Source organism: Bubalus bubalis, chromosome 5 (assembly GCF_019923935.1).
Source record: "Bubalus bubalis isolate 160015118507 breed Murrah chromosome 5, NDDB_SH_1, whole genome shotgun sequence".
Taxonomy (NCBI): domain Eukaryota; kingdom Metazoa; phylum Chordata; class Mammalia; order Artiodactyla; family Bovidae; genus Bubalus; species Bubalus bubalis.
In genome coordinates, this window is record NC_059161.1 from 18,154,532 (window position 1) to 18,181,312 (window position 26,781).

The 26,781-nt window shown below is 44.7% G+C and overlaps 1 protein-coding gene across 13 annotated transcripts in view; it reads right to left on the minus strand.

Annotated features, from left to right (window-relative positions):
- CACNA1E (calcium voltage-gated channel subunit alpha1 E) overlaps positions 1-26,781 on the minus strand; it is a 338,709-nt gene that overhangs the window by 94,351 nt on the left and 217,577 nt on the right. For 11 of the 13 annotated variants that reach the window (XM_025285523.3, XM_044942756.2, XM_044942759.2 and 8 more), the window contains 5 exons: positions 10,017-10,132; positions 3,277-3,330; positions 2,537-2,626; positions 1,386-1,595; positions 493-605 (listed from right to left, as the gene is read on the minus strand). In XM_025285523.3, the coding sequence (XP_025141308.2) occupies positions 493-605; positions 1,386-1,595; positions 2,537-2,626; positions 3,277-3,330; positions 10,017-10,132 (583 nt within the window). Of the gene's footprint in view, positions 1-492; positions 606-1,385; positions 1,596-2,536; positions 2,627-3,276; positions 3,331-10,016; positions 10,133-15,251; positions 15,795-18,521; positions 19,181-26,781 lie in introns of those variants that run through there. The other 2 variants (XM_044942766.2, XM_044942757.2) reach the window with 2 other exon arrangements.

The following is a 26,781-nucleotide window of genomic DNA, read 5'->3' on the forward strand; positions in this document are numbered from 1 at the left end:
GCTAATATAAGAGGGTGTGTGTGCATATGAGTATGAATGTTTAAGGGTATATCTAGATAATTTTCTTAATTTTAAACTGAACTAAAAAATAAATATATTTGTTTCTCAGTTTTGATCAAACTACTTTCCGGAAACAAGTCTTTTGTTCTTCTCTCCCAGGCTTCCTCCAAGGTAATAAGCAGTTCAAAATTCTGGCTATGGGGAGCTTTGTAAAATTTACTGAGCTATATACACTGAAGTGTTTACTCTCTGGTATGCGTGTTACACATTTCAGTAAAAACATTAAAAATAAAAGAGTATTTCAAAAACCCAAACAAATCCTCGTATGGCAAGTATTCACTCATTCCTAACCTCCCTTTGGCTAATCCTATCTATCCTCCTTTAATAAATTCTGATTTCAAGGCTCCATGCTGAGCCCCGGAGCAAGGTGCTTATCTCAAACCACAGCATAGCAACCCCAGGCAGAAAGATGGGCGGCTCCAGAGCACTTACCCCAAAGTCAAAGCAGTTGAAGGAAGAGTGAAAATAAAGGCGAGGCCCCATGCCATACATCTTCAGGGACATCTCTAGAAGGAAGAGCCCCAGAAACAGAAACTCTGCATAGTCTGAAAGCATTAAAGGCAGAAGCATTGGTTCCATGGACGGCACGGGTTCCTGTCCTCCCCAACCCATCCCCACCACCTACGGAGGAGACCTCAAGAGCAGCGGGACCCACACGGGCAGGACAGTCAGTGACCACAGACCAGGTCAGTGCCGGGCAAAACCTCTCCTTGTCTGAACACGCTCAGGCCCAGACTGAGTCCCAGCACACTCCACAGGTCAGCTCTGCTCTCTTCTGACAGGTGGGTTTGTCACTGCCATTTAAGTGGCAGATGGCTTTCAGGAGACAGAAAGGGCTTAAGTATGGCTTTGATGAAAGAGCTGGATTTACTTTCCACACACCCAGCTGTGATAGCGTCCAGGAGACTCACCCGCACCCTGGGGCAGCCTTACCAAGGGCTGATCTGTACAGGTTTCCTTTCTGGTCTGCTGAAAGTATCCATTTCCCTAAGAACTTGCCCCTAGGACTTGGGTGACCAAGACTCCCTAATCCCTGAGCCTCCTGAAGGCCCTAAGTGAAGGCCCTGCCTGGATTATGCAAGGTGTAACACTATGCTGTTGACTCATCACTGAAGATTTATTTATCCGATTCAATAATGAATGACAGCTGAAAACAGTCATGGGATAATCCCTGAGGACAACTCTGGCCTCGGCCACAACGTGGCAGAGAGGCAGAACTCTGGGCGGGCAGAACCACTGTCAAGCCCACGTGACACCTTGCTCTCTTGACATTCACACACCAATCGAGCAGCAGCCGTGAGAGCCAGCAGTCACCGTCCACTTACAGAGGAGGTGGGTGAGCCACTGGGGCTGGTTGTGGTGGACGATGGCCACACAGGCGGTGTTGAGAGCCACCAGGCTCAGCACGATCCAGTAGAACACCTGGGACTTAACCATGTGGCGGATAGAGATTCGCAAAAGTCGCTCCTTGTGCCGGAAATAGGAAGCCCCATCCACCTTGGCGCTCTTGATGCTGGCTCGGGCGAGAGGTGTGCCTAGCGGGGAAGAAGGAAGGAGGAAGAATGAGGCTGCAAAAGAGATCACCATCCATGACAAAGGGGCATTCATAGGTCCAGGTGGGCAGCTTTGGTCCCAGGGCTACGAGACTGCCCCGTTGCAGACCCTGGGGCAGCCCCATGTTACGAGCTAAGAGTTTCCACAGCGCAGCAGGGAACTCTGCTTTTCCTCTGGGCACTCTTGGTCCTAGGAAATGGAAGGATTCCTCGGGGCAGGATAGCAGGCATCCAGCTGGTATCTTGAATTCTAATAGGATCCTGTTTATGTTTGTAACAGATTGAGCTTTTCTTTTTAAATATGCTTCAGGCACTGGAATCATTCTGCTGCATTTGTGATTTTTCTACCCCTGGCAACCTGAAGCAGTGATGAGCTCTGTACGCCTCTTCTGCCTTTCAGGATGAAGTCAAGACCCTTCCCTTTTTTTCTGAAGAAGAAAAGTCTGCCATCGGCCAGGCTGTCTAAGAGAAACTGGGATGGAACAGCAGGCAAGTTATAGGGTTGTCAGTGGGAATGTGTTTAAGCATCGCATGGAAGCAGGTGATGCAAGTAGGTAGATGTTACTATGATTAAGCAAATGATCGCAGTTTCTCATATGGGCCTCCTCAGTGAACAATATCCTAAAGTGGGTGCTTGTTAGCACATCCAGGAGAGACAGGATACACACGCTGAAGGGACACATCTGCCACACTTGAAGAATCTGGGTTGGATTCTTGGCCCCAAACCCCGTGTTTCACATAAACATTATCCCTTGGTCCATTTTTTTTTTCCTTTAAGTCACTGTTGATGAGATTAGATTCCAGTGCCTTTCCCTAATTACATCCCAAAGTTCTGGATTCTTGTGCCGTTTCTCCTAAGATAGGATGCTCCCTTTCACGGGAGGTTCAGAGCAGTGAAAGATGATCCGACAACCTCCACTCACCCACAGAGGAGATGTCCACACAGTGCTCGTCACTGGAGTCCCGTGCCATTGCCTCGGTCCGGCTCCTTTTGATGGTTGCCCTCCGAAGCACTATACCAAGGAAGCGAGGGGCAGAGAGGGGACATGAGAACCACCAGATCAGTCTGGTCAAAACAGGACTGTGGCCTAGAGGCACCTGTGACACAGGTGTCTGCCTTTAAATACCCAAATCAGGGTGAGAGAAGTGGCAAATGTCTACAGAAACGTGGCTCCCCTGCTCAGCAGCGCCTCTGACACGCGAGGCTCTTGAATCCCATGCAACAAGGCTCCTGACTCCTCGCGGGAGCTCTCCTAAACGCAGTAGGTAAATAGGCACCCTGTATCTATTTGTTCTGGCTCTTCATAAACAATGTCACTTCTTGCCAGTGAAAGTGGTCCCCAGATGCCCCCCGCAAATTGTCAAAGAAGATCCCTTTCTGAACCACTAGTTGTATGATGGCCTTTTCATTGCCCATTATCAATCACACGCCCTGGAACAAAACAACTCTTGGATTTCATTTTCATCACTTTAAAAAGCATTTAAACTCATGACTCAATTCCCTTCCTTTTAAAGCATGAGGGATTTTATGACAGAGAGACTCGCATTTCAAATCCCAAAGCACCCCTCTTTTCTTTCTTTCTCCTCTTTTGATCAAGAGACATAGCCGCCACAGATGAGGGGGCAGGTGAGAGAGCAATGAGGCCTTGGAGCTCTTCCTTACCTTCTAAGGCTGATGTTCCAGCATTTTTGTTTTCTTCAGCAAGCATGACTTCCTCTATATGGAAACAAATGGTTTAGTAAATTATCGGTAAATGCCAAATTATTTTGCGAGATGAAAATCCCTGAGGAACAGCTCTGGCTCCAGGGCAACGTGGAGAGAGCACAGAGTTCAGAGCTGGTTGCAGGCACCAGCATCAGAAAGACATCAAGGGTCACAGAGGAGCATCAGAACAGAAAGGAAGGTCTTTGGTGAAGGGGGCACTGGGGGTGATGGGTTAAGACTCAGCTCTTTGTCTGATACACCGCTTAGGAGAATAAACAGCTCTGAGAGCGAGAGTTGATCTTTTTAACTAAAATCCTCCTAAATTGATAAAAACGAAAATTTTCCGTTTCTGTTTTCTTTTATCCAGGTTCCTTAAAGCTATTCTAGCAACAGGAGCTTCCTTAATTTTGCTTGTTTGCAGTAGCCCCCAGGTCATAACACCTCCCCCTCACTCAGAAGATGAGACCACGTTTATGGGGTCTAGCCTACTTCTTTCAGGAAGGGGCATAGGAAGATGCTCACCGCCCCTCAAAGAGAGGGGCAGGCTCGTGGGCTTGCTTCTTCTCCCCCCACCATGTCCATCCTGCCTTGTTGAGCAAAGCCTGAGTTGAAGAGGCTTCAGCCCATCATGAAAACTGTCCCTGTGACATAATAAAATATAAATATTCGGTTTTTGTTCACCATTCAGGCACAGAGCTGCCAAAGCCCGTGGGACATACTGTCTTTTGTATGCTAATGAGATGACTCACCGGGGGAGAGGCCTAGATAGTGTAAGGAGGGGGGATGCTCACTCAAAAGACAGCACCACATGATTTGAAGGTTGTAGCTTTCGGGGGAGAGGGGAGAGGGGCTTGACACTATCAGTCACCAATGGTCGATGATCCAATCAATCAGGTCTGCATAAGGGAACCTCCATTTAAAACCCTACATGGGACTTCCCTGGTGGTACAGTGGGCAGGAATCTGCCTGCCAATGCAGGAGACACAGGTTCGATCCCTGGTCGGGGAAGATTCCACATGTCACGGAGTAACTAAAGCCCGTGTGCCCCAACTACTGAAGCCCGAAAGACTAGAGCCCGAGCTCCACAACAAGAGAAGCCCCTGCTATGAGAAGCCCACACACCACAACGAGAGTGGCCCCCACTCACTGCAACTAGAAAAAGCCCGAACACAGGAACAAAGACCCAGCACAATCAAAAATAAATAAACGAATCATTTTTAAAAAATCAACCAAAAAATACCCCTATAGGATGGGGCCCAGGTTGCTGACAGGTTGCCCATCAGGGAGCTAGGAGGGTGATGTGCCTAGATGTGTACGTAGGCTCTGTCGTTCACCCATTATCCCTACCCCCTATATCATACCCTGTGTATCTCTTGAATTTGGCTGTTACTGACTTGTATTCTTCATAATAAACTGGTGATAGTTTTTTCCTGAGTTCTGTAAGTCATTCTAATGAATTAGCAAATCTGGAACCCTTTGAATTTGTCCTCAGCCAGGAAGAAGTACAGGTCACCTGGGAACCCTACTGTGGCTGGTGTGTGAAGGAGAGAGAGGCACATACGGTGGAGCCCTTTGCTTGTGGGGTCTGTACTCACTTTGGGTGGTGTTTAGTGTCAGAACTGAATTGAATGGCTGGATACTCCACTGGTAATAGAGAGGGAAAGAGCTGGTTGGTGTCAGGATGGCATTATTTGGTTGTTGGCACTTGTAAAATCACCACTCAGTTCCCTGGACTCCCCTCTTGACCTCCCCAGGAGTGGTCCTGTACTCCACAGAGATGTCATCATGGGTGAGACACTATTTTCTGCCAAGACTTATTAGAATATGCCTCACTAAAGAAGAGAAGCAAAAGGCAAAGGAGAAAGAGAAAGATATCCAATTGAATGCAGAGTTCCAGAGAATAGCAAGGAGAGATAAGAAAGCCTTCTTAAGCAAACAATGAGAAGAAATAGAGGAAAACAATAGAATGGGAAAGACTAGGGATCTCTTCAAGAAAGCTAGAGATACCAAGGGAAGTTTCTTTTTTGCATTTCTTGCAAAGATAGGCACAATAAAGGACAAAAATTACAAGACCTAATAGAAGCAGAAGAGATTAAGAAGAGGTGGCAAGAATATACAAAAAAGGTCTAAATGACCTGGATCGCCATGATGGTATGGTCACTCATCTCGAGTCAAACACCCTAGAATGTGAAGTGAAGTGGGCCATAGGAACCATTGCTATGAACAAAGCTAGTGGAGGTGATGGGATTCTGGCATGAGTTATTTCAAACCATAAAAGATGATGCTGTTAAAATACTGTAGTCAATATGCCAGCAAATTTTGAAAACTCAACAGCAGCCATAAGACTGGAAAAGATCAGCTTTCATTCCAATACCAAAGAAAGGGAATGTCAAAGAATATTCAAACTACCATACAATTACACTCATTTCACTTGTTAACAAGGTAATGCTCAAAATCCTTCAAGCTAGGCTTTAGCAGTACTTGAACTGAGAACTTCCAGATGTACATGCTGAATTTAGAAAAGGCAGAGGAACCAGAGATCAGGTTGCCAACATTCATTGGATCACAGAAAAAGCAAGGGAATTCCAGAAAAACAGCTACCTCTGCTTCACTGAATACATTAAAACCTTTGACTGTGTGGATCACAACAAACTGGAAAATTCTTAAAGAGATGGTAATACCAAACCACCTTACTGTCCCCTGAGAAACCTATATGCAGGACAAAAAGCAACAGTTAAAACTGGACATGGATCAATGAACTGGTTCAAAATTGGGAAAGCAGTACATCAAAGCTGTGTACTGTCACCCTGCTTATTTAACTTATATGCAGAGTACATCATGTGAAATGCCAGGCTGGATGAAGCACAGGCTGGAATCAAGATTGCTAGGAGAAATATCATAACCTCAGATATGCAGATAACACCACTCTAATAGCAGAAAGCAAAGATAAACTAAAGAGCCTCTTGAAGAAGGTGAAAGAGGAGAGCAAAACAGCTGGCTTAAAACTCAACATTCAAAACACTAAGATCACGGGAACTGCTCCCATCATGGCAAATAGATGGGGAAAAAATGGAAACAGTGACAGACTTTATTTTCTTGGGCTCCAAAATCACTGAAGATAGTGACTTCAGCCATGAAATTAAAAACTCTTGGTCCTTGAAAGAAAAGCTGTGACAAACCTAGACAGCATATTAAAAAGCAGAGACATCACTTTGCCACAAAGGTCCATATAGTTAAAGCCATGGTTTTTCCAGTAGTCATGTATGGATGTGAGAGTTGGACCATAATGAAGGCTGAGTGCAGAAGAACTGATGCTTTTGAACTGTGGTGCTGGAGAAGACTCAAGAGTCTTTTGGACTGCAAGAAGATCAAACCAGTCAATCCTAAAGGAAATCAACCCTGAATATACATTGGAAGGACTGATGCTGAAGCTCCAGCACTTTGGCCACCTGATGCAAAGAGCCGACTCATTTGAAAAGACCCTGATGCTTGGAAAGATGGAAGGCAGGAGAAAGGGGAGATGAGATGGTTGGATGGTATCATTGACTCAATGGACATGAATTTGAGCAAACTCCGGTAGACAATGGGGGACAGCGAAGCCTGGTGTGCTGCAGTCCATGGGGTTGCAAAGAGTTGGGCATGACTTAGTGACCGAACGACAAGAACAACATCCCTCAAATGTATCAACAAAACAGACCTTCTGTCGCACATATAGTGGGATTCTGAGCCCCGTATTGAGAGTGGTGTGGATGAGTTTTGATCCCCGCTCCTGTCTCAGCCATAAGCGAGGGGAGCTGGAAGTGCCAGCAATCATTCCCTAAGATCCCAGCTGCTGGGGATAAGCCTGCAGCAGTTCTATTAAGCAATGGTTTAATTTAAGCACTTCTAACAAGTACAAAGACAAGCATAAAAGGGTAAAGTTATTACCATAATTCCACCTGCATATAAAACTGAGAGTATGTAATGTATTTCCCAGGGAGGGGAACATGTTGAGGCTCGGAATGTACCATGCAGGGTGGCCATTATAGGGTCATAACATTTAGTTTTCTTTTTTAAGTACAGCCCTCTGGCAAAACTAAGTTAACAGGTTAAGTGTTATTGGTGGGATGCTCCTTGAGGTGCACATAGAAGGTTTGAAGGTCACTGACAGCCCTGGCTTTTGGAGGCCATCCTTTTAAAACTAGGTACTTGTTAAATACCTCAGAGCCACATGAATGACCTCAGCCAGAGTCTTTTTCACTCTGCGCAGTGTCTGGGGCTTTGGGGTGGGCAGAGTCAAGGACCCCCGAGGCAGGAGGAGGGTGGATGGTGCCATTGAGTACCTCTGGGGAGTGCTCGAGGGCTCCTGATAGGCTGGCACCACCCCCTCCCCCAATGTCTTTTGCCAAGTTCGCTTTGGAACTTGCGAGTGTCTTTCCAGGGAAACGTAACCCATATGTCTCTGAATCACTCACGCTCCATTTGTAAAGGAAAGGGCCAGGAAGCACAATTTGACGTCGCAGTGCGTCTTTTTTTTTCTTAGAAGGAGAAGAGAGCAGGTTTTGCCAACTGGAATAAAGTGGAGCCTTGGAATTCTGCATTATTTTGAAAAGCAGAGCCGCAAAGAGCAACATCCTGAGCCCCCTGACCCTGAAGGGGGCTGTGAGAAGGGCGTGGAGGGTTCTCTTTGGGGTTTGCTGCCAGCCTGCTCACTAGGGTGGTCTGTCAGATGGCTCCCTTGCCCAGGAAGCCAAGGGCAGTTGGGAGCTTTAAGCTGCCAGGCTGGCCTGGAGGCAAATCTGTTGAGTTACTGTTCCGAGAAGAGGGAGAGAAGATTCAAGTCCATGTCCACACAAGAGTCTCAGAGGAGCAAGGATGAAATGGGAGTACAGTCATCTCTCCATGGCTCTTGCTTCCAGAAGCAGCAAAGAAATGCAGATAGTCCCAAACGAGGAGTGGCTTTTATTTGGCTTTGGCATGGCACTTCGCATCATACCTGCTCTCTCACCGGATAGATGATCAAATGTCGACTCCTGAGCTGAGAGAGCCTGCGTGTGTTGTGGTCAGAACAGGAGTCATAGCATCCATCATTCCAAAGCTTAGAGAAGAATAAGGGTCAGGCCACTAAGTACCCAATCCTATTCCAAATTCTTCCCGAGAGATCTCTTTGTGCTCTGCTTTTCTACCAGGAGCAGAGCAAAGATGCTGACTGTCATGCCTTTTTTTTTTTTTAATTAAAAAAAATGTACTCTTTGTTCAGTAAGAAAATGAAGATATATAACACCAATGCAATGCAACCTTTAAAACAACAAGGAAAGCAAATGTATCCTCTTTACTGACAGATACGGGGTGACTGACGCCCCGCATAAACAGCAGAGCCACAGTCACTCTTGAGTTTGGAGGCTCTCTGTGGGTTCATAAAATCAGGATAAACCTGGACCTTTCCTCAGGGCTGGGCAACAATTCTTCCCAAGGCTGAGCCATGAGCGAGGAGCTGATGACAGCAAGGAACAGGGAAAACCAGTTCTCAGCACCATCTCTTAGCTGCCCTACTGCAGTACTCTCACTATCGGTCTCCCTGCTCAGGACCGGGTCTTCCTACCGTCTGTTCTCAATGCAGCAACCAAGTGCTTCTTTAAATCTTAAACAGAGCATGTCCCTTTTCTGCTCAAGACCCCCCTGTGGTTCTCACTTGACTCGCAGGAAAGCCCTGAACTTTACAAGGGACGGTAAAGGTCCTACAGGCTCTGCCGCCTGCTCCCACCATAAGAATGCCTTCATCCCAGCTCCTGCCCTCCACTGCTCACACCTCAGGCAGTTCCTGGAGCCCTCTGGGTCTCCTCCCACATTACAGCCAGGACACTGGGTATGCTTCCTTCAGGGCTCCCTGTGCTCACCCTCTCATCTCTTTCACATCTCTCCCCAAACAGGTCTACCCTGACTCTCCATTTAAAACTGCAACTCACCCTAAACCCCTAACCCTATCTTGATCTGTTTTCATTGTACTTGAAAGTGGAAACTTTTGTCACTCAGTCGTATCCAACTCTTGTGACCCCATGGACTGTATGTAGCTGCCAGGTGCCTCTATTCAGGGGATTTCCCAGGTAAGGATACTGGAGTGGGTAGCCATTTCCTTCTTCAGGGGATCTTCCCAGCTAAGGGATTGAACCCAGGTCTCCTGCATTGCTGGTGGATTCTTTACCATCTAAGCCACCAGGAAAGTGCTTCATTGTACTTATTACCCTATGAAAAATTACTCCTTATTTTGTTCATCACTGCCTTCCCAGCTATAGGGTAATTGAGCTCCACAAGAGTAGAGCTCTGGCTCACTGCTGTACCACAAATGCCTAGAACAGGACTTGGCACAAAGTATGCTCTCAATAAATATCTGTGGACTGAACGGACTATTGTTAGTAGTAACGGTAGTAGTGTGAAATGGCATCAGCCCAAACTTAGCTCGCGCACTCGGTTATGTGAACTTTTACTCAGTTCACCTTGCTAAAATGTCTGTCTCCTGAAAGATGTTTGGTAGAAGAACAAGACTCCAAAGGGAGAAAATGGGACCAGTTGGGAACCCCAAAAGCCAACGAGTCATTTCCAGCTTCTCTCTGCTCTGTTCTAGACTGGCCCTTTGAGCGGAAGTACTGGGAATGGGTACTGGGTAGGTTCCGGATGTCTGCGCAGCCCATCAGCAACCTCCTCCAGCCCCCAGGTCTTACCTGCTTTGTCTATCCAGGCGCGGTACCCGTTAAGCTCACGCTCGATCTGCTGCTGGCGCCGCAGTTTCATGAAGGCTCTCCGGTTCTCCACTCTCTCTCTCTCTTTGGCAAATTCCCTGCGGACAAAGCGGATAAGATTCACTAGGTTTGGGCAGTGCCATGATCAAAAGAAACAGTGAAGCAAGCAGGTGAGAGAGTGTTTGAGCAGGCACTGTGTAGACCCCATTCCCTTTGTCCCTGCCTGCAACTATAATCTTAAAATGTTGCACAGATATGAACTTCGTTCAGCCTCTTGCAGGAAGTCTTCTTGGATCAGTTTCATTTCAGTCAGCACTAAAACTTTCTGCTTGCTCTGTTTTTTTCTTTTTTTTTTTTCAATATAAATTATCTTCTTGAAATAAAATGCAATAAAGCTAGAAATCAATATAACAAAAAGACAGCTAGAAAACACTTATATATTTGGAAATGAATGAATACACCATTAAGAAATCCATCAAAGAAAAAAATTAAATAGAAATTAGAAAATAACAATCATACATATAAAACTTGTACTATGAGTATATCAGGTTCTTGGAAAGAAACTTATACTAGAATACTATTTTAAAAAGCTGATATTAATAACATTTGCATTAATTTCCTTTTCTGTACTTATAAAGGTGAGATTTTTTTTTAATTTTACTGGAATATGGTTGCTTTACAATGTTTTTGCTGTATAGCAAAGTGCCTGATCTCATCTGCTTGCTCTGTTTTGAAAGCTACTGACTTAGTAATGGGACGAGCTAGGTTCCAGAATGCTATATATTATGTGGCTCTGGCTACAACAGAAACTCAACCCTCTGAGGGGTCAAACCATCCTTTATGCTTTTAATAACAACAGTGACTACTGTTTATTGATGGATGATTATATGCCAGTCCTATATGGAGGTTTTCATATCCATTAATTCATTTGATCTTCACAATCACCCCATGATATAAGCACTATTAAAACCCTATTTAACAGATAGGGAAACCAAGGCTTAGGGGAGGGCAGTCACTTGTCACTTACTGGGATCTGAACTCTACCCATCAGGCTGGTGGCCTGACCCCCTGAGTGTGGTGCTTAGTATGCGCTGCCACTGAAGACCATGACACTGATGCCTTGAAGGGCTGAAATGCTGTTTGATGATGGCTGGTCAAGGCTGGATAAGAAAGGAGAGGGCACACAGCTCCAGAAGAAAGTGGGAGGATGGGGTGGGGTGGAGGGGAAAACAAGACAGGGGGATAAAACCAGCATGAGAGTCAGATGGAAGACACAGCCCCTAACAGGGAACAGAGCCATTCTGTGGCAAAAGACAATTAAAACAAAACAACCCACTAAAGCCCCATGGGAAAAAGAAGAGAGAAGAGGAATGAGGACTCCCTGGCAGAGAGGAAGACGGTGAGATTCGATGAGTGAGTAAATGGGGATCAAGAAATATTCTCTGGCTAGTAGGCCCCTCCGGATGCCACATTTGTACCAATGCCCTTCTCATCATCAAACACCCGTCCAGCCAGAACACTCCTTGCTAGCGCAGTGCCTCCCAGCCACGGCTCATGCATTCTCCTACTGCCCTGAAAGCTGTTCCACTTATTCTCGGGCTCTCCATCAACAAAGAGCAGCAACCTGAAGATAACAGAGTTCAGCACCCACTGAGGGTCCTGCTACCTACTCCCTCATGTCCAGGGAGGAGGAGGGGAACCAGGGGCTAAGGGACATGCCCCAGCCCCAGTGCAGGAGAGGGAGGGGTGCCAATCCACCATGAAGCAGGGGGATATACCAGTTCGTGCTTCATCTGGCCTCTCCTTCCAAGACAGAGGGGATTCCTTGGGCACAGGCACCTTACAGAGGTCACAATCAGGCTAAAGGCACCAGACAAGGCAGACTAGAAGAAGAAATTCTCCTAGACTTGCTGTCAGGTTCAGTGGGTTCTACTAAGGGTGTCTTGGGGGAAGGAAGAGTTGACTAGGAACAGTGAGAGTCAGATTTCCCTGGTGGCTCGGATGGTAAAGCGTCTGCCTACAATGCAGGAGACCTGGGTTCAATCCCTGGGTCAGGAAGATCCTCTGGAGGAGGAAATGGCAACCCACTCCAGTACTCTTGCCTGGAAAATCCCATAGATGGAGGAGAGTGGTAGGCTACAGTCCATGGGGTCGCATAGAGTAGGACTCACACTTTCAGTGAGAGTCAGGGTAACAGAATTTAAGCCCTGGAGCACCTCTTTTTTCTACCTCCTCTTCTGGATTTCAGCAAGAAAGAAAGTAACAAGGAGCTATCTTGGTTCATGGTGTTACCATCTACCAAAGTTCTTACCTTTGATTCTTTGTCTTTCTATCCCTGTCATCGTTCTGTTGGTTCTATCTTTAAAATGGCACTGGGATCCACCCTCCCTCTTCATTCTTACTGCCTTGGTCTAGGACTTCACCTTTTCCTGCCCGGACTACTGAAATAGCATGTACCTGGTCTCTTGGCCGCCTGCCTCTCTTCCCTTCATTTCATCCACCTCACGGCAATTAGAATTATCTTTCTAAAATATGCACTGGATCTTACCATGTCCAAACCTAAAGTAACAACCACAGTAAGTGCCATTGGCGGAGCACTTTCTAATTTCCAAGGACCTTCATCCATTTCGGACATTTAATCTTTGCAACCAAAATGAGAAGGCAGCAAATCAGGTATTTTCAGCCTCAACTTAAAAGTTAAACAACTCATTCAAGTTTAACTAAGAGATGGAGCCAGGTTTAGAACCCTAGGCCTCTCTGCTCTAAGAGCCCAGCTTCCCCACATATCTGCCCAGCCCAATGGCATATGTATATGCAGCTTTTTACCTTTTCATATGTGTGTGCCTTCATTTTTCAACTATGCTCTAAGAGAATCCAGGAGGGTTTAGCAGGATGCAGTATTTTGAGCAAGACCTTGAAACAGGAGAATTTAAGCACACTATGGGGCTTTCCAGGTGGCTCAGTGGTAAAGAGCCCACCTGCCAATGCAGGAGACATGGCTTCAGTTCCTGGGTCAGGAAGATCCCCTGGAGGCGGCAATGGCAACCCACTCCAGTATTCTTGCCTGGAGAATCCCATGAACTGAGATGCCTGACGGGCTACAGTTCATGGGGTCGCAAAGAGTTGGACACAACTGAGCACACACATACATACGTAAGCTATGAGCAGAGAAACACGATAATCCTTTAGCATCTGCATTATTACCAACATCTCCATTTTCCAGCTCAGAAAACTGAATCTAACGGGAGTTAAGTGGTCATTTGAAAGGGCAAGTGTCCTAAGACACAGTGCCACTAAGAGGAGCCATGACCCTCAGATCCTATAAATTCCCTCTTCTATCTTTTCCTTCACATCTGCTCCACCCGCTGCTAAATACCTAACAGACCTTTCAAAGTCCTTCATGGTTAGATCTGGACCTTTCTTTCAAACCTCACCCCCCATCAATCCGATCTACCTCGTGCCGACCTGCAGCCCCACTCCAGCCAAGCTCCAGCCACAGCACACTTCCCACGGTTCCTGAAAGAGCAGTGAGGGATCTAAAGGTTTAATTCACACTGGCCTAGAACCCAGACTTACCTGCCTGAGTCTGTTAAAATCCTTCAAGGCCAGGTTGAAATGTCACCTCTGATATTTAGCTTGCCCCTCTCCCTTGCCCCCAGTCTTCTGACCTGTAATCTATACTTTCTGCCTGTCTCTTCATAGCTCATCTTACAGCCAGACATCTACGGCGGCAAGCTACACGTGTGACTGTCTCTCTCCCTCTCTGTGAGCTTTTTGTGGAAACATTCTGTCTTACTCAACTTTGCATCCTCCAGGACTAGACTAGGCCTGGTGTGTGGTACTTGTTTAATAGATTTTTTTTTAAATTACAATATCTAGGCTGACTTGAAAACCATACTGATAGATCTGCCCTGAATTCCAAAGGCTTAAATGAAGGGACGTAGCATCTATGCACGGACCCAAGCAGAGCCAAGTGAACTAACAAGAACAGAGCAGTTGCCAGGTAACTCCTGGACACGGCCACCGCTATGCTTGTTTGGCTCCACTAAAATCTCTGTAGCATTAGCCTATGCAGTGTGCAGCGTGTCACCTCTACCTAGTCCCCAGAATGACCACGTGGCTTCATTTCCGGTAGGAGAGGCAAGTCATCCCAGCCTCATCTCTCTTTATCTTTGGAAGTTTCCTGGCTCCAGTCTCACCAGCTGGTTTCCCTGCTCTCCTCTGCCACTGCAGGCCCCCGTTTCCTCCCACCCTCCCACCTGGCATCCTACAGGCCCAGAGCCCAACAAATCTGGCTTGGACTTTTTAAGAAGCCTCTTGGCTAAAAGAAACAGAGTGTGCACCAACAGGGAAACTTTCTAAGCAGCTTTCTGCACGTCAGTGGAGGGGAAGAAGGGCTGTGTTTGGAGGCCTTCTATATTATGTTTATCAATCAGCTTGTTTTGTTTTTCAGTTGGGAGCCCAGGGCACAAAGTGCAGCACCATATCGTTCATGATACTTCCCACCCCTCCCTTGCTGCCCCAGTGTTTGTGCCAAGGCTTCTCTCTCTGACAGGTCTGAAGGTTCCATGAGGCCAAGTAGAGTCGGAGTCACACCACATTCCAACAAGGACCTGGGAGGTTTAATCCACAGCCGAGTATTTTAGCTGACACCACAGATTACAAAAATAAAATATTAAGGACAGCTAATGTTCATAAGCCACATTTGTAAAAGTCTCATTTTCTAAATCACTTTCATGTAAATTATTTCACGTAGATTTGTGGAAACCCTGGGAGAATCAGAAAGGTTACTTGCTCAAAATGACCAAGTTAGCAGGGGACAGAGCCGGAATTTAAATGAATGTCTTTTGATTCCAGATTAAGTGCTGTTTCTACAAGGCCTGAGCTGTCTTCCATGTGTCTAGCAGTCACATTTAAAACCCACAAAAGCGATTTATTCTTCAGCCAGAGGTTGAGGAAAATAAAGACATAAAAACAAAATTTTGTGTTTTTTCTAAAAAGACTATCTTTTAAATTGAGAGAGCAGCATATAATCCGTTGTTCTGTGTTGGGTTAATAAGGACCTATTATAAAACTTGTAGCATTAGTCAAGTTAGTGAGGCACTGCTTGAATTTGCGTATCCTAGTCACCATTTACATGTATATTGCATTCTGGAGAAGGCAGGGACAAACAGGACTTAGCCCCATCACCTGCCCAAAATAAGTGATTCCTCTAACCTTAGATACAACACGCCTGCCAATCTCATGAGCATATATGTAGCCAGACTGAGGAAAGGGACGTGTGTTCCTCCTTCTGGTTCCTGTCTTCCCCGAGGACCTGAATAGTCTCTCCTCTTCATAGAGGATTATCCTGGAGTTATTCAGATGATGATGCTTTTGAAAAGACAAAACATATGGCTGTTACCTTACTTAGCCATCCACTGCCAAACTTCTTAATGAAACGTGCCTCAAGGAATGGCCCTATGAATATCTCATTTTATCCAGTTTCTTTGGATTAAGCCACAGGAAGTTCCAAAGGAGAAAGTCTGACATGAGAAGAGTGTTCATGTCCCCTAAGTCCACCTGGCATTAACCTACTGTCCAAGGAAAGAGGATGGGTAATCAGCTCCTTTTCATTTGCTCCATCCAGTGTTTCTATGCCCTAGATGTAACAGAATTCAGACTAGAATGCATCTAGACTTCAGAATTTCAAACCAGGCAAACAAAAATAAACCCCCACGTGATGTAGCATAAATATAACCAAGTCTACTCTTGTAGCGAGGTACTCCAGTAACCTCTGGTGCTAAAAAACTGAGCAGTAAACCTCTCTGTCTCAGCTTCCTCTTCAGACAAGGCTGACATTAGAAAAACACAAAATAAGCTCTGCTCATAACCAGAGTAGGAATGAATATGCTTTAGTCTGAGAGTCCTGAATGGATTCTTGCAAGAGATTGTAAAATGATAAAAATTCAATGAGATGGCAAGCTATGGAATGAAAAGGCAACCTATGGAAACGAAGAAAATATGTGCAAACCATATATCTGATAAGGGGTTAATAGTCAAAATATATCAAGAACTCATATAATTCAATAGCAAAACAAAAACAAAACCATTATAAAATACGCAGAGGAACTAAATTTTTTCCAAAGAAGACATACAAATGACCAACAGGTACATGAAAAGGTACTCAATATTACTAATCATTGGGGAAATGCAAATCAAAACTATACGTGTTACAAGAGTTCTTATCAAAAAGACGAGAGACAACTGTTGGGAAGAATGTGGAGAAAATGGAACCCTTTTGCACTATTGGCATAAATATAAATTCGTGCAGCCACTACGGAAAACAGCACGAAGATTCCTCAAAATATTGAAAATAGAATTACCATATGGTTTAGCAATACCTCTTCTGGGTATATATTCAAAGGAACTGAAATTATTATCTCAAAGAGATTCTGTATCCCATGTTTATTGCAGCTTTATTTATAACAACCAGAACAGGGAAACAATCGAAATCTCCATCTATGTACCTGTGCACACACAGACACACAACAGGATATTATGCAGCCATAATAAAGAAGGAAATCCTGCCATTTGGGACAATATAGATAGACCTTGAAGGCATTATGCTAAGTAAAATATGTCAGACAGAGAAAGCCAAGTACTGTATGATCTCATTTATATGTGTAACTTAAAAAAAACAACTCAGGAACAGAATATTTCGGTGGTTGCCAGAGGTGGGGGTAGGGGCTGGGGGAAACGGGTGAAGGGGGTCAATAGGTACCCATTTCCAGTTATAAGATAAACAAGTTCTGAAGATGTAACATATAGCATAGAGACAACAGTTAACAGTATTGTGCATGTTTTAAAGTTGCTAAGAGTAAATCTTGAAAGTTCTCATCATAACAAAAAAATGTAACCATGTGATGCGATGGATGTTAACTAAACCTATTGTGATCTTTTTACAATACCTACAAATACTGAAGCATTTTATACATCTTAAACTAATGCAGTGTTTTATGTCAATTATATCACAATAAAACTGGTGGGGGGGATAATCTATCACATTTCATTGGAATACTTCTTAACTAATTCTGTTACTCATAATTTTTGGTTGTCTTTTTTTTTCCCCTGGGAAGATAACCTACAGTTACCACATAGAAGGAGGATCGTGTGAAGAGGAGCAGAGCTGAGCCTCTATTCTGGTTGTTCCATGTGCATGCAAGGTTTGGGTTTCTAAACTTCAGTTACTGGAACTAGGGAGCAGGCTGATCTCACCATACTGCATGGTTAAGTACACTTTTCTTCTTACATCCAAGTTAGTAAATTTACACTGTGACTGCTTTTGTTTTTTAGCAGTTTATATGAGAGGCATAATTTGTACAAATCAACTATTCATACAGAGCCAATTACATATTATTCATGATTAAAGTGGAAGAATGATAAAGATAATCTCAGACAAGGTGTGTTTATCCATGTGTGTTTATCCTATGTGACTAGGAGGTATGTGAAGTCATATTTAGGTTAATATTAAATTGATTTCTATTTGATGAACTTCTAGACTTACAGAGGAGCCCCAGATAATTCACACAGCGGCTCTTCTGCCTATTAATAAACTAAAGTGATTGGTATGGATCCACAGGGGGATGGGAGGGGCTTTGGCCTTTCAACGTTGCTAGAATTCTCGGTGAGATGACTAACTGTTGGGGGTTAGAGTGAGCTTCACTGAAGCCTTGCTCCAGCTGGAAATTCCTGCCCACGTTATGTCACCTCAGAGTCTCAGGGTATCTGGACAGGCCTCTCTGTATTCACCTAATGGGGAAGATGTTCTGGTAGGTCTACTGTAACAACACTCTACCAGAGGACTACATGGCTCCCGGTTCTGGCTTCTAGCTCCAGACCCCTCCTCCGGGTTCAGTCCAAGCAGGGAGCTTTGTTTACTGATGCAGAGGCCCTTGCTGTTGTCATGGCAACCAAAAGGAAGATAAAGCCTGCCCGGAGGGGCTGGCCCCTGTGACTCAAAGATCTGTTTACCCTCACTTCTGTACACACTGGTACGCTTCATCACACACACACTGGCATGCAGAAGCGTATGTGGACGACGGACTCTGCCAAGCTCACAAATGACCACGTGGTCATATTCCTATTAACATTCAAAGCCCACATTTCTAAAGTGCTTCACTGCATGAGGGGAACCTTGCCAGTCCTCCTATAACACGTTTGCTTTAGGAAAGAGGATTTAGGTTAGACATAAAAGAAAAAAAAAAAACAAACCTCTTTGACCCTACCTGTTCTGAAATTAACAAAGAAATTGGGGAAGGTCATACAAGCAATTGTGTGTTGGCAGTGTTTTCATTTCAATTTCACTGGAGGATGGCATGAGTGGGGGTTTGAGTGGCATGAGTTTCACAGCCCGTAAAACAATTTTTCAGTGTGCTAGGAGCCGGGGAACCTTTTCTCCCATTTTTCAGAGGAGCAAACACAGCCCAGAGAAGGTAAATAGCTTACTGAAGGTCACACGGTTCAGCTGTATTACAGTTATTTACACCTTATCCCTTGATTTGTTCCAGAAAGGATTTAAGGAGACTTAGGATGTCAATAAATAAAGGCCAAAACAGCAGCCGATCCTCTAAATCCCATCCAGTGTTGACTCTAATAAGCAGAATGGATGGGCATGCTGGAGGATGAGGAATGCACGAACTGAGGCACTGCATCACACTATGTTGCTTCTCCTTAGAGATCAGGGCCTTTCGAAGGGCTCCTCCAATGAGCAGAAGTCCTTCCCTAAAGCAGAGAAGGCAAATAGATAGCCTTGCACGGAGGGCGATGGTCCACCCTGACTCTGCCATACTACTCCCACAGCGATGAAAGAAAGGCCATGAGTCTCACAGGCCAGAATATCAAGTGGGAGGACCTGACGAGTCACATTCCCGAGTCTTGCCTTTTACAGCCAAGGAACTTGAGGTGCAGAGAGGTCAGGGGGCTTGCTGGCCCAAGGCCGACAGTGCATGAGCAGCTGATCTAGAGCATCACTTTCATCTCCAGGTTCAAAGTCAGTGCCATTCACATCTTCATGACGTTGCAGTCATGAGACCTCAGGAGGCAGATGATTTTAAGATGCTGGGGAATTTTTCATGGTCTTTTTTCTTTCTTGTTCTTCTTGACACTGAGATCTCATTTATTTGAGATAAATAAATCTTAAATAAAAATAAAAAATAACAGGCCTGGCATTAGCATAAAGGAGATCACAAAGGAGCTATGTTTCCCTGTTTTGCTTTTTAACCTTGGAGTTGGTATAATCCAGACCATTATAGCACAATGATGAGAAGTCCTGAAACATGACTGAACTGGGCTTGAATCATGGCTCCATCAGGGTGGGACCTGTTCTGAAGCCTCTCTGAGTGTTTCCTCATTTGTAAAGTAGCAATAAACACCACACCTCTTTCAAAGCATTTTGAGGATTAATTTAAATAAGAGATGGAAAGTGCAAAGTATAGTATCTAGCACAGAATAGGTATTGCAAGTGCCTATTTTAAGTATGTCTGACATTCCTAAGAATGTATGACAATATACACAACCTACTATTAAGGCCCCTATCTATCTATCTATCTATCTAGGTATCTACTCATTGTGCTTCCAAAATAAAATTTATTGAGTGCCTACTACCTGGTTAGCATTGCTTTAGCACATGGGGATACAGTACCAAACATAAAAGCAAAAACCCTTAGCCTCATGAAGCTTACATTCTAGTAAAGGAGACAGACAATAACCAGGGTAATAAGCACAAATATAAAGTATGTTCAATATTGATAAGATGGAAAAACAAAGCATAGAAGAATAGTAAATATGAGGAGAGGGTCTGGGATTTAGGGGTCCAGTGGCTGGGAAAGGCCTCGCTGAGAAGACTTGAGAACTGAGCCACACAGATATCTGAAGAAGAGTATTCCAGAAGAGGTGGCCAGGGCAAGCTGTGGGCCAGGAACACCCTGGAGGGGCTTCCACAGAACAGAAAGGAGCCCATATGGCTGGAATGGATGGAATAAATGAAAAATCTAATAAGGTGAGCTCAGAGTGGGTAACAGGCCACACCAAGGTAGGGGGCTAGACCATGTAGACCATGGATAATAACCTGACTTTCACTTGGTGTCATCTGGAAACCATGGGGCGGGGGGTTTGCAGCAGAGCCTGATTCACGGTTTCACAGACTGTCTCTGACTGCCTGTTGAGAACAGACTGATGAAGCCTACAGGTGAAGGCAGGGAGACCTCCCAGGTTATTTCCAGATCATGGCAGCTGCCTCAGCCAGAGTGGCGGGAGTAGCGACACTGAGAAATCCTGGGATTCTGGGTATACTGCGATGTAGAGCTAGGAAAACTTGCTGACACCTTAAACGCAGACTATAAGAGAGATGTGAGACAAAGAAGACCCTCAAGGTTTTCTCCTTGAGGAACTAGAAGCATGGAGTTCAATAAACTGAGATGGAAAAGATACCGTGAGGAGTCATTTCTAGAGGGCAGACCGGGAGTTCAGCTGTGTATTAAGTCAGCTGGATATCCTGACACATTTATGCTGAACATCATTGGGCCCAAGAGCATCAATTCTCTGTTATCTACAAGAAATGCGCCAGTCGCTTCAAACGTCATCTGCTGTGATTGAAACAGTGGCTGGAGACTATCTCCACACCCTTCTTTCTCCTCCCCTGCCAGCAAGTGTTAGAAAGATGCTGATTTTCCTGCAAGATGGAATCAAGAAATTGTTGCTATTGCTGCAAATACAATTCAAAACAAAACAAAAGCCCACAAATACTCTTGAATGTTGCACTACTTCATGCCAATAAGCTTTATCATTTCCTTGTATTAGCAAAGATGACCATGGAACAGCAGGAACTATGAATCCTGTGAAAAGTTTGAGTTCTCACAAGCTTGTCCTTATACCTTTCAGGAAGGGAATTAAGGGATCATCACTTTTTTTACCCCCACTTTGCAGACTGGGAAAATAAAGGCCTGAAGATGCAACGCTCTTCAGTTCAGTTCAGTCGCTCAGTTGTGTCCAACTCTTTGTGACCCCATGAATCGCTAGGTATATATTATTTGTATCAATGTTTTCAGATGTGAACATAAACATATTGCCAGAATTTATTTTGAAGAATCTGTTCATTCTTCTTTAAAGCTCAGGATGCAGGCTACATCAGTCCAGTGTGACTCCTGGAGTGACACAGCTTACAAGGTGGAATTCTGATCTCCCTCCTCTTCGAATGCTGCCCTGCCTCCACCCCAAGGTGCCCCTCCTCGCTTTAGCACACAGACACTTTGGGGGCACAAAAGCAGGACACACATGTTGCTTTCTCCCTCTCTGTGTATATAACAGTGTGTTTTTCAGTCGCAGTATTTCAGTGAGTTCAAGGCCCTGCGGTACAGGAAGAAAAAGCCATGAGGGAAGTCAGAACATTTCATGTTCCTCCTTCTCCCCCATTTCGCCCCCTCCACAGCACTCTAATTACAGTATGAAAGAGGCATCTTGACAGAGAACAAATGGCTGTGTTCTTTTCAGAGACACTTTCTGCACTCCTTTGAGAAGCTGCTGCAATCGGTACCCTCCCTGAAAGGTTTTGAGGTGTGTGAGGAGTGGGTGTGGCTGGCTTTAAGGGCGTGGCTGAGAGTTTATTATCAAGCTCAGCCATTATACACAGAACACTGTGTGGGCACTTGGTACTCTGTGTAAAGAGCCTTGAATTTCCCAGAATCCTTTGTTCCACTTTCCCAGATTATTTAAACATTAAAGGTTCCTCGTATTGGGTTGACCAAAATGTTTGAGTTTTTCTGTAACATCTTATGGAAAATCATGAATGAAGTTTTTGGCCACCCATCTTCCTGGTTCAATATCAAATGATTCTTCTCTGTTAAAACCAGCCCTTTCTTCTGCTTTGGGATAGACAAATAGAACCAAAGAGAAGGCCCAGGGCAGATAGAATAGGAATAGTGAAGGGTGAGGAGAAGAGCAGACATCTGAAGGAAAAACCAGAGACTTGCTGTAGGCTAACACACCATGTGTCGACTCCCCACACAGAGACACTGACCAGGCCTCCCCACTCACTGCCCTTTTAGATGTTCCATGAGGGGCTAGATAGGAGTTTTCATTTGCTCATCCATCCATCACATCCTCAGGGTACATCAGAGAGCCCCTCACACTTAATTCCATTCCCTCAGATGGGAAATTTAGGCTTACAACAGCAATTATACCAGCGATGACAAACCCAGACAGCATATTAAAAAGCAGACACATTACTTTGTCAACAAAGGTCCGTCTAGTCAAGGCTATGGTCTTTCCAGTGGTCATGAATGGATGTGAGAGTTGGACCATAAAGAAAACTGAGCACCAAAGTATTGATGCTTTTGAACTGTATGTTGGAGAAGACTCTTGAGAGTCCCTTGGACTGCAAGGAAATCCAACCAGTCAATCCTAAAGGAAATCAGTCCTGAATATTCACTGGAAGGACTGATGCTGAAGCTCCAATACTTTGGCCACCTGATGTGAAGAACTGACTCATTTGAAAAGACCCTGATGCTGGGAAAGATTGAAAGTGGGAGGAGAAGGGGACAACCGAGAATGAGATGGTTGGATGACATCACCAACTCAAAGGACATGAGTGTGAGCAAGCTCTGGGAGTTGGTTACAAGGAAGCCTGGCATACTCTGCTCCATAGGGGTGGCAAAGACTTGGACACAACTGAGCGACTGAACTGAACTAAATACTTCCTGGGTCACACAGTCTATACTAAAACAGCTATACCTCCACCATTTCTGTTCATTGTAATCGTCCACTTGCTGGTGACCCTGAGGGCAGGGTCTGTGCCGAACCATTCTTGCTGAGCGTTACACTCATGGTCTCAGCGCAAATAAGCTGCTCAACACAGGTTTACTAAATGAATGAAGGGCACCTCACAGGAGGGGCAACCATTGGACACACAGCAGGCTCACATTCTGGAACAAGAGGTGAGACTGGGCCCAGTGGAGTGAGTGGGGCCTGGGCTGTGTCTCAGTCCTGGACCCTGGATGTGCAAGGTCAACAAGGGGCAGGGGGCACATGTGGGTGTGCAACGCCAGCTTATTCTTGAAGGAGAAAGAAACTTCTTAGGTTCCTCTGCTTTGCTTCTTCTCTATCTCCTTGCTTCTCCTTAACATATGGGAGTGCTCCGGTGTCCAGGCCTAGGTCTTCTCCGCTAGCCATGTTCCCCTGACATGATCCCATCAGGCCCACAGAGTCAACATCATCTCTATACTATCAAATCTATGACTCCAGCCCCAATTCTCCAATGAGCTCCAAACCCATTTACACAACTGTCTGCTGTGTTCAGCAACCTGGGTGTCCAACAGGCATCTCAAACTTAACATGACCAAAATCGAATTTATTTCTCCCCCAAATCACTCCTCCTCTAGACTCTCCCACCTCAGTAAAGAATATCACCCACCCTAGGAGTCATTATCGGAGAAGGCAATGGCATCCCACTCCAGTACTCTTGCCTGGAAAATCCCATGGACGGAGGAGCCTGGTGGGCTGCAGTCCATGGGGTCGCGAAGAGTTGGACACGACTGAGTGACTTCACTTTTACTTTTCACTTTCATGCATTGGAGAAGGAAATGGCAACCCACTCCAGTGTTCTTGCCTGGAGAATCTCAGGGATGGGGGAGCCTGGTGGGCTGCCGTCTCTGGGGTCGCATAGAGTCGGACACGACTGAAGCGACTTAGCAGCAGCAGCAGCAGCAGGAGTCATTAGCAATTCTTTCTTTTCTCTCGCTGCAGCCCTAGTCCAGTGAAACAGCAATTGCTACCCTCCTACTCTCTCCCTTAAGCTTTTGGCCCCTGAGCCCAAGCAGCCCCAGCTTCTAACTGAATGTTCTCCACCTTCAGTGTCCTGCAGTAACCTCTCTAACTTACTTCCTGTTTCTACACTTGCCCCAATCCCCCTATTTCCCTCACAAGAGAAAACGAAGGAGCAGCTTTTTAAATACAAATTAGCCATGTTACCCTCCTGCTTCAGACTCCCCTGGCATCCCACAGTTGCTTACAAGACCCCACATGAGTCTGACTCTCTCGTCTGTCTCCTTGATTTTAGGGGACCTTTCCTGATCCAGAGAACTAAAATTAGTAATCCCACTACTTGCTTACACTCTATTACAGTCATCTGCTTTGTTAATAACATTTGTTGCTAAAAGACTACCTTGTTCAACTATTTGGTTTTCCTTCCATAAGATTCTCTGGTGGCTTAGACAGTAAAGAATCTGCCCACAACACGGGAGACCTGGGTTCAATCCCTGGGTCAGGAAGATCCATCGGAGAAGGGAATGGCAGCCCACTCCAGTATTCTTGCCTGGAGAATTCCACGGACACAGGAGCCTGGCAGACTACAGTCTGTGGGGTCGCAAAGTGTCGGACATGACTGAGTAACTCATATACACACATGCATAAGAATGAACAAGGAGGGGACTTCCCCGGTGGTCCAGTGGCTAAGATTCTGAGCTCCCAATGCAGGGGGCCCAGGTCCAAGCCCTGGTCAGGGAACTAGATCCCACAGGCCTCAACTAAGACCCAGTGCAGCCAAATAAATAAACACACAAGAAAAGAACAAGGAATGCAATAGATACTTGTGGAATGAATAAAAGTAACCAAACATGCAGAATTTTATATATTTTTTCTGGATGTAAGTTACTGTTATGAGTCATGACCAATGCAGATCCTACCTAGTGGTAGTGTGATCAATCCCTCTACCTTCAAGAATTAATTCTCCATCCAATCTAAGAGTAAAATCTGCACTGTGTCTTAGAACATGAACTTTCAAAACCACTCCAAAGCTGTAAAGCATCATCAGGGCAGGCAATTCTTTAGTGTATTCTACTTAAATATTTTCTATTGCAGTTGAGACCTTATCCTTCTACAGTCTCACTTATGTTTATGATATCATCTTTTATTTAGAAATCTTTCTCAAGCTGTGCTGTGTGCTTAGTCTCTCAGTCATGTCCAACCCTCAGACTTCATGGACTGAGGGTTGGACTCAGTTGGACTAGACTGTAGCCAGCCAGGTTCCTCTGTACATGGGATTTCCCAGGCAAAAAACTGGAGTGGGTATCATTCCCTTTTCCAGGGGATCTTCCCTACCCAGAGATTGCAGGTGGATTCTTTACTGTCTGAGCCACCAGGAATAGTTAATAAATCACCACATTTTTTAGCTTGTCTTACAGTTAACTGGAGTTCTTCACGAAAATGTAACTCACTATTACTTTATTGAAAATTTCAATGTCTATTAGAAACAAATGCTACAAAAACAGGTGGTGTATAAGCAAAAATGTTCTCCTGAAAGGCTGGAATGTGGTGGACATCACTGTTTAGGACTACTGTTGGCTACTATACAATTTCCAGTGAGGACTCTGTAGTAATACCTAACACACCCAAAGAAATAAGATGTTCTGAGAGATAATTAAACATGTACTATAGTATAAAAGAACTATATTTGGATGCAGCACGCCTAAGTTTGAATCATAGTCCATGGAATGCCATTCAACATTTCTGAGGCTTGATTTTCTAATAAACGGCACTGATAAAAATACCAATCTCACCGAGCTGTTGTGTCAGTGGGCTCAAAAGATCAAAACGTATCCATCATGGTGCAGAGCATGGTACATCTTAAATGTACACAAGTTGAATTTGAATTGAAGCTCCACAGTAGCTAGTTCACTTACATTATAAAGTACAGTGAGTGGATGACTCTTGCTATTTTATCACCCTGGGATAGTAACGCAAAACAAGTATTTGGGTGAAGGGTAATATAAATCAACACTAGAAAAGAAGGAATATCAGTGAAGTTCAGCGAGGACAAAAATATCTTTCGACAAAGTCTATATTACCAAAATATTAGTAAACTATTAGTAAACAGTAAGCTGTTTCTCAATTCTAACTGTTCAGCTCATAAATTTCTAGAGAACTAGTTCTCTTAAAGAAAATTAGAGATACCAAGGGAACATTTCATGCAAAGATGGGCACAATAAAGGGCAGAAACAGTAAGGACCTAACAGAAGCAGAAGAGATTAAGAAGAGGTAGCAAGAATACACAGAAGAACTGTACAAAAAAGGTTTTAATGACTCAGATAACCATGATGATATGGTCACTCACTTAGAGTCAGACATTCTGGAGTGTGAAGTCAAGTGGACCTTAGGAAGCATTACTATGATCAAAGCTAGTGGAGGTGAAGGAATTCCAGCTGAGTTCTTCCAAACCCTACAAGACGATGCTGTGGAAGGGGTGCACTCAATATGACAGCAAATTTGAAAAACTTAGTGGCCATCGGACTGGAAAATATCAGTTTTCACTCCAACTCCAAAGAAGGGCAATGCCAAACCATGTTTAAACTACCGCACAATTGCACTCATTTCACATGCTAGCAAGGTAAGGCTTAAAATCCTTCAAGCTAGGTTTCAGCATTATGTGAACTGAGAACTTCCAGATGTACAAGTTGGATTTAGAAAGACAGAAGAACCAGAGATCAAATTGCCAACATCTTCTGCATCATAGAAAAAGCAAGAGAATTCCAGAAAAACAGCTACTTTTGTTTCACTGATTATGCTAAAGACTTTGACTGTGTGGATCACAACAAACCATGGAAAATTCTTAAAGAGATGAGAGGCACCTTACCTGCCTCCTGAGAAATCTGTATGCAGGTCAAGAAGCAACATTTAGAACCAGACATGGAATAGGGACTGGTTCCAAATTGAGAAT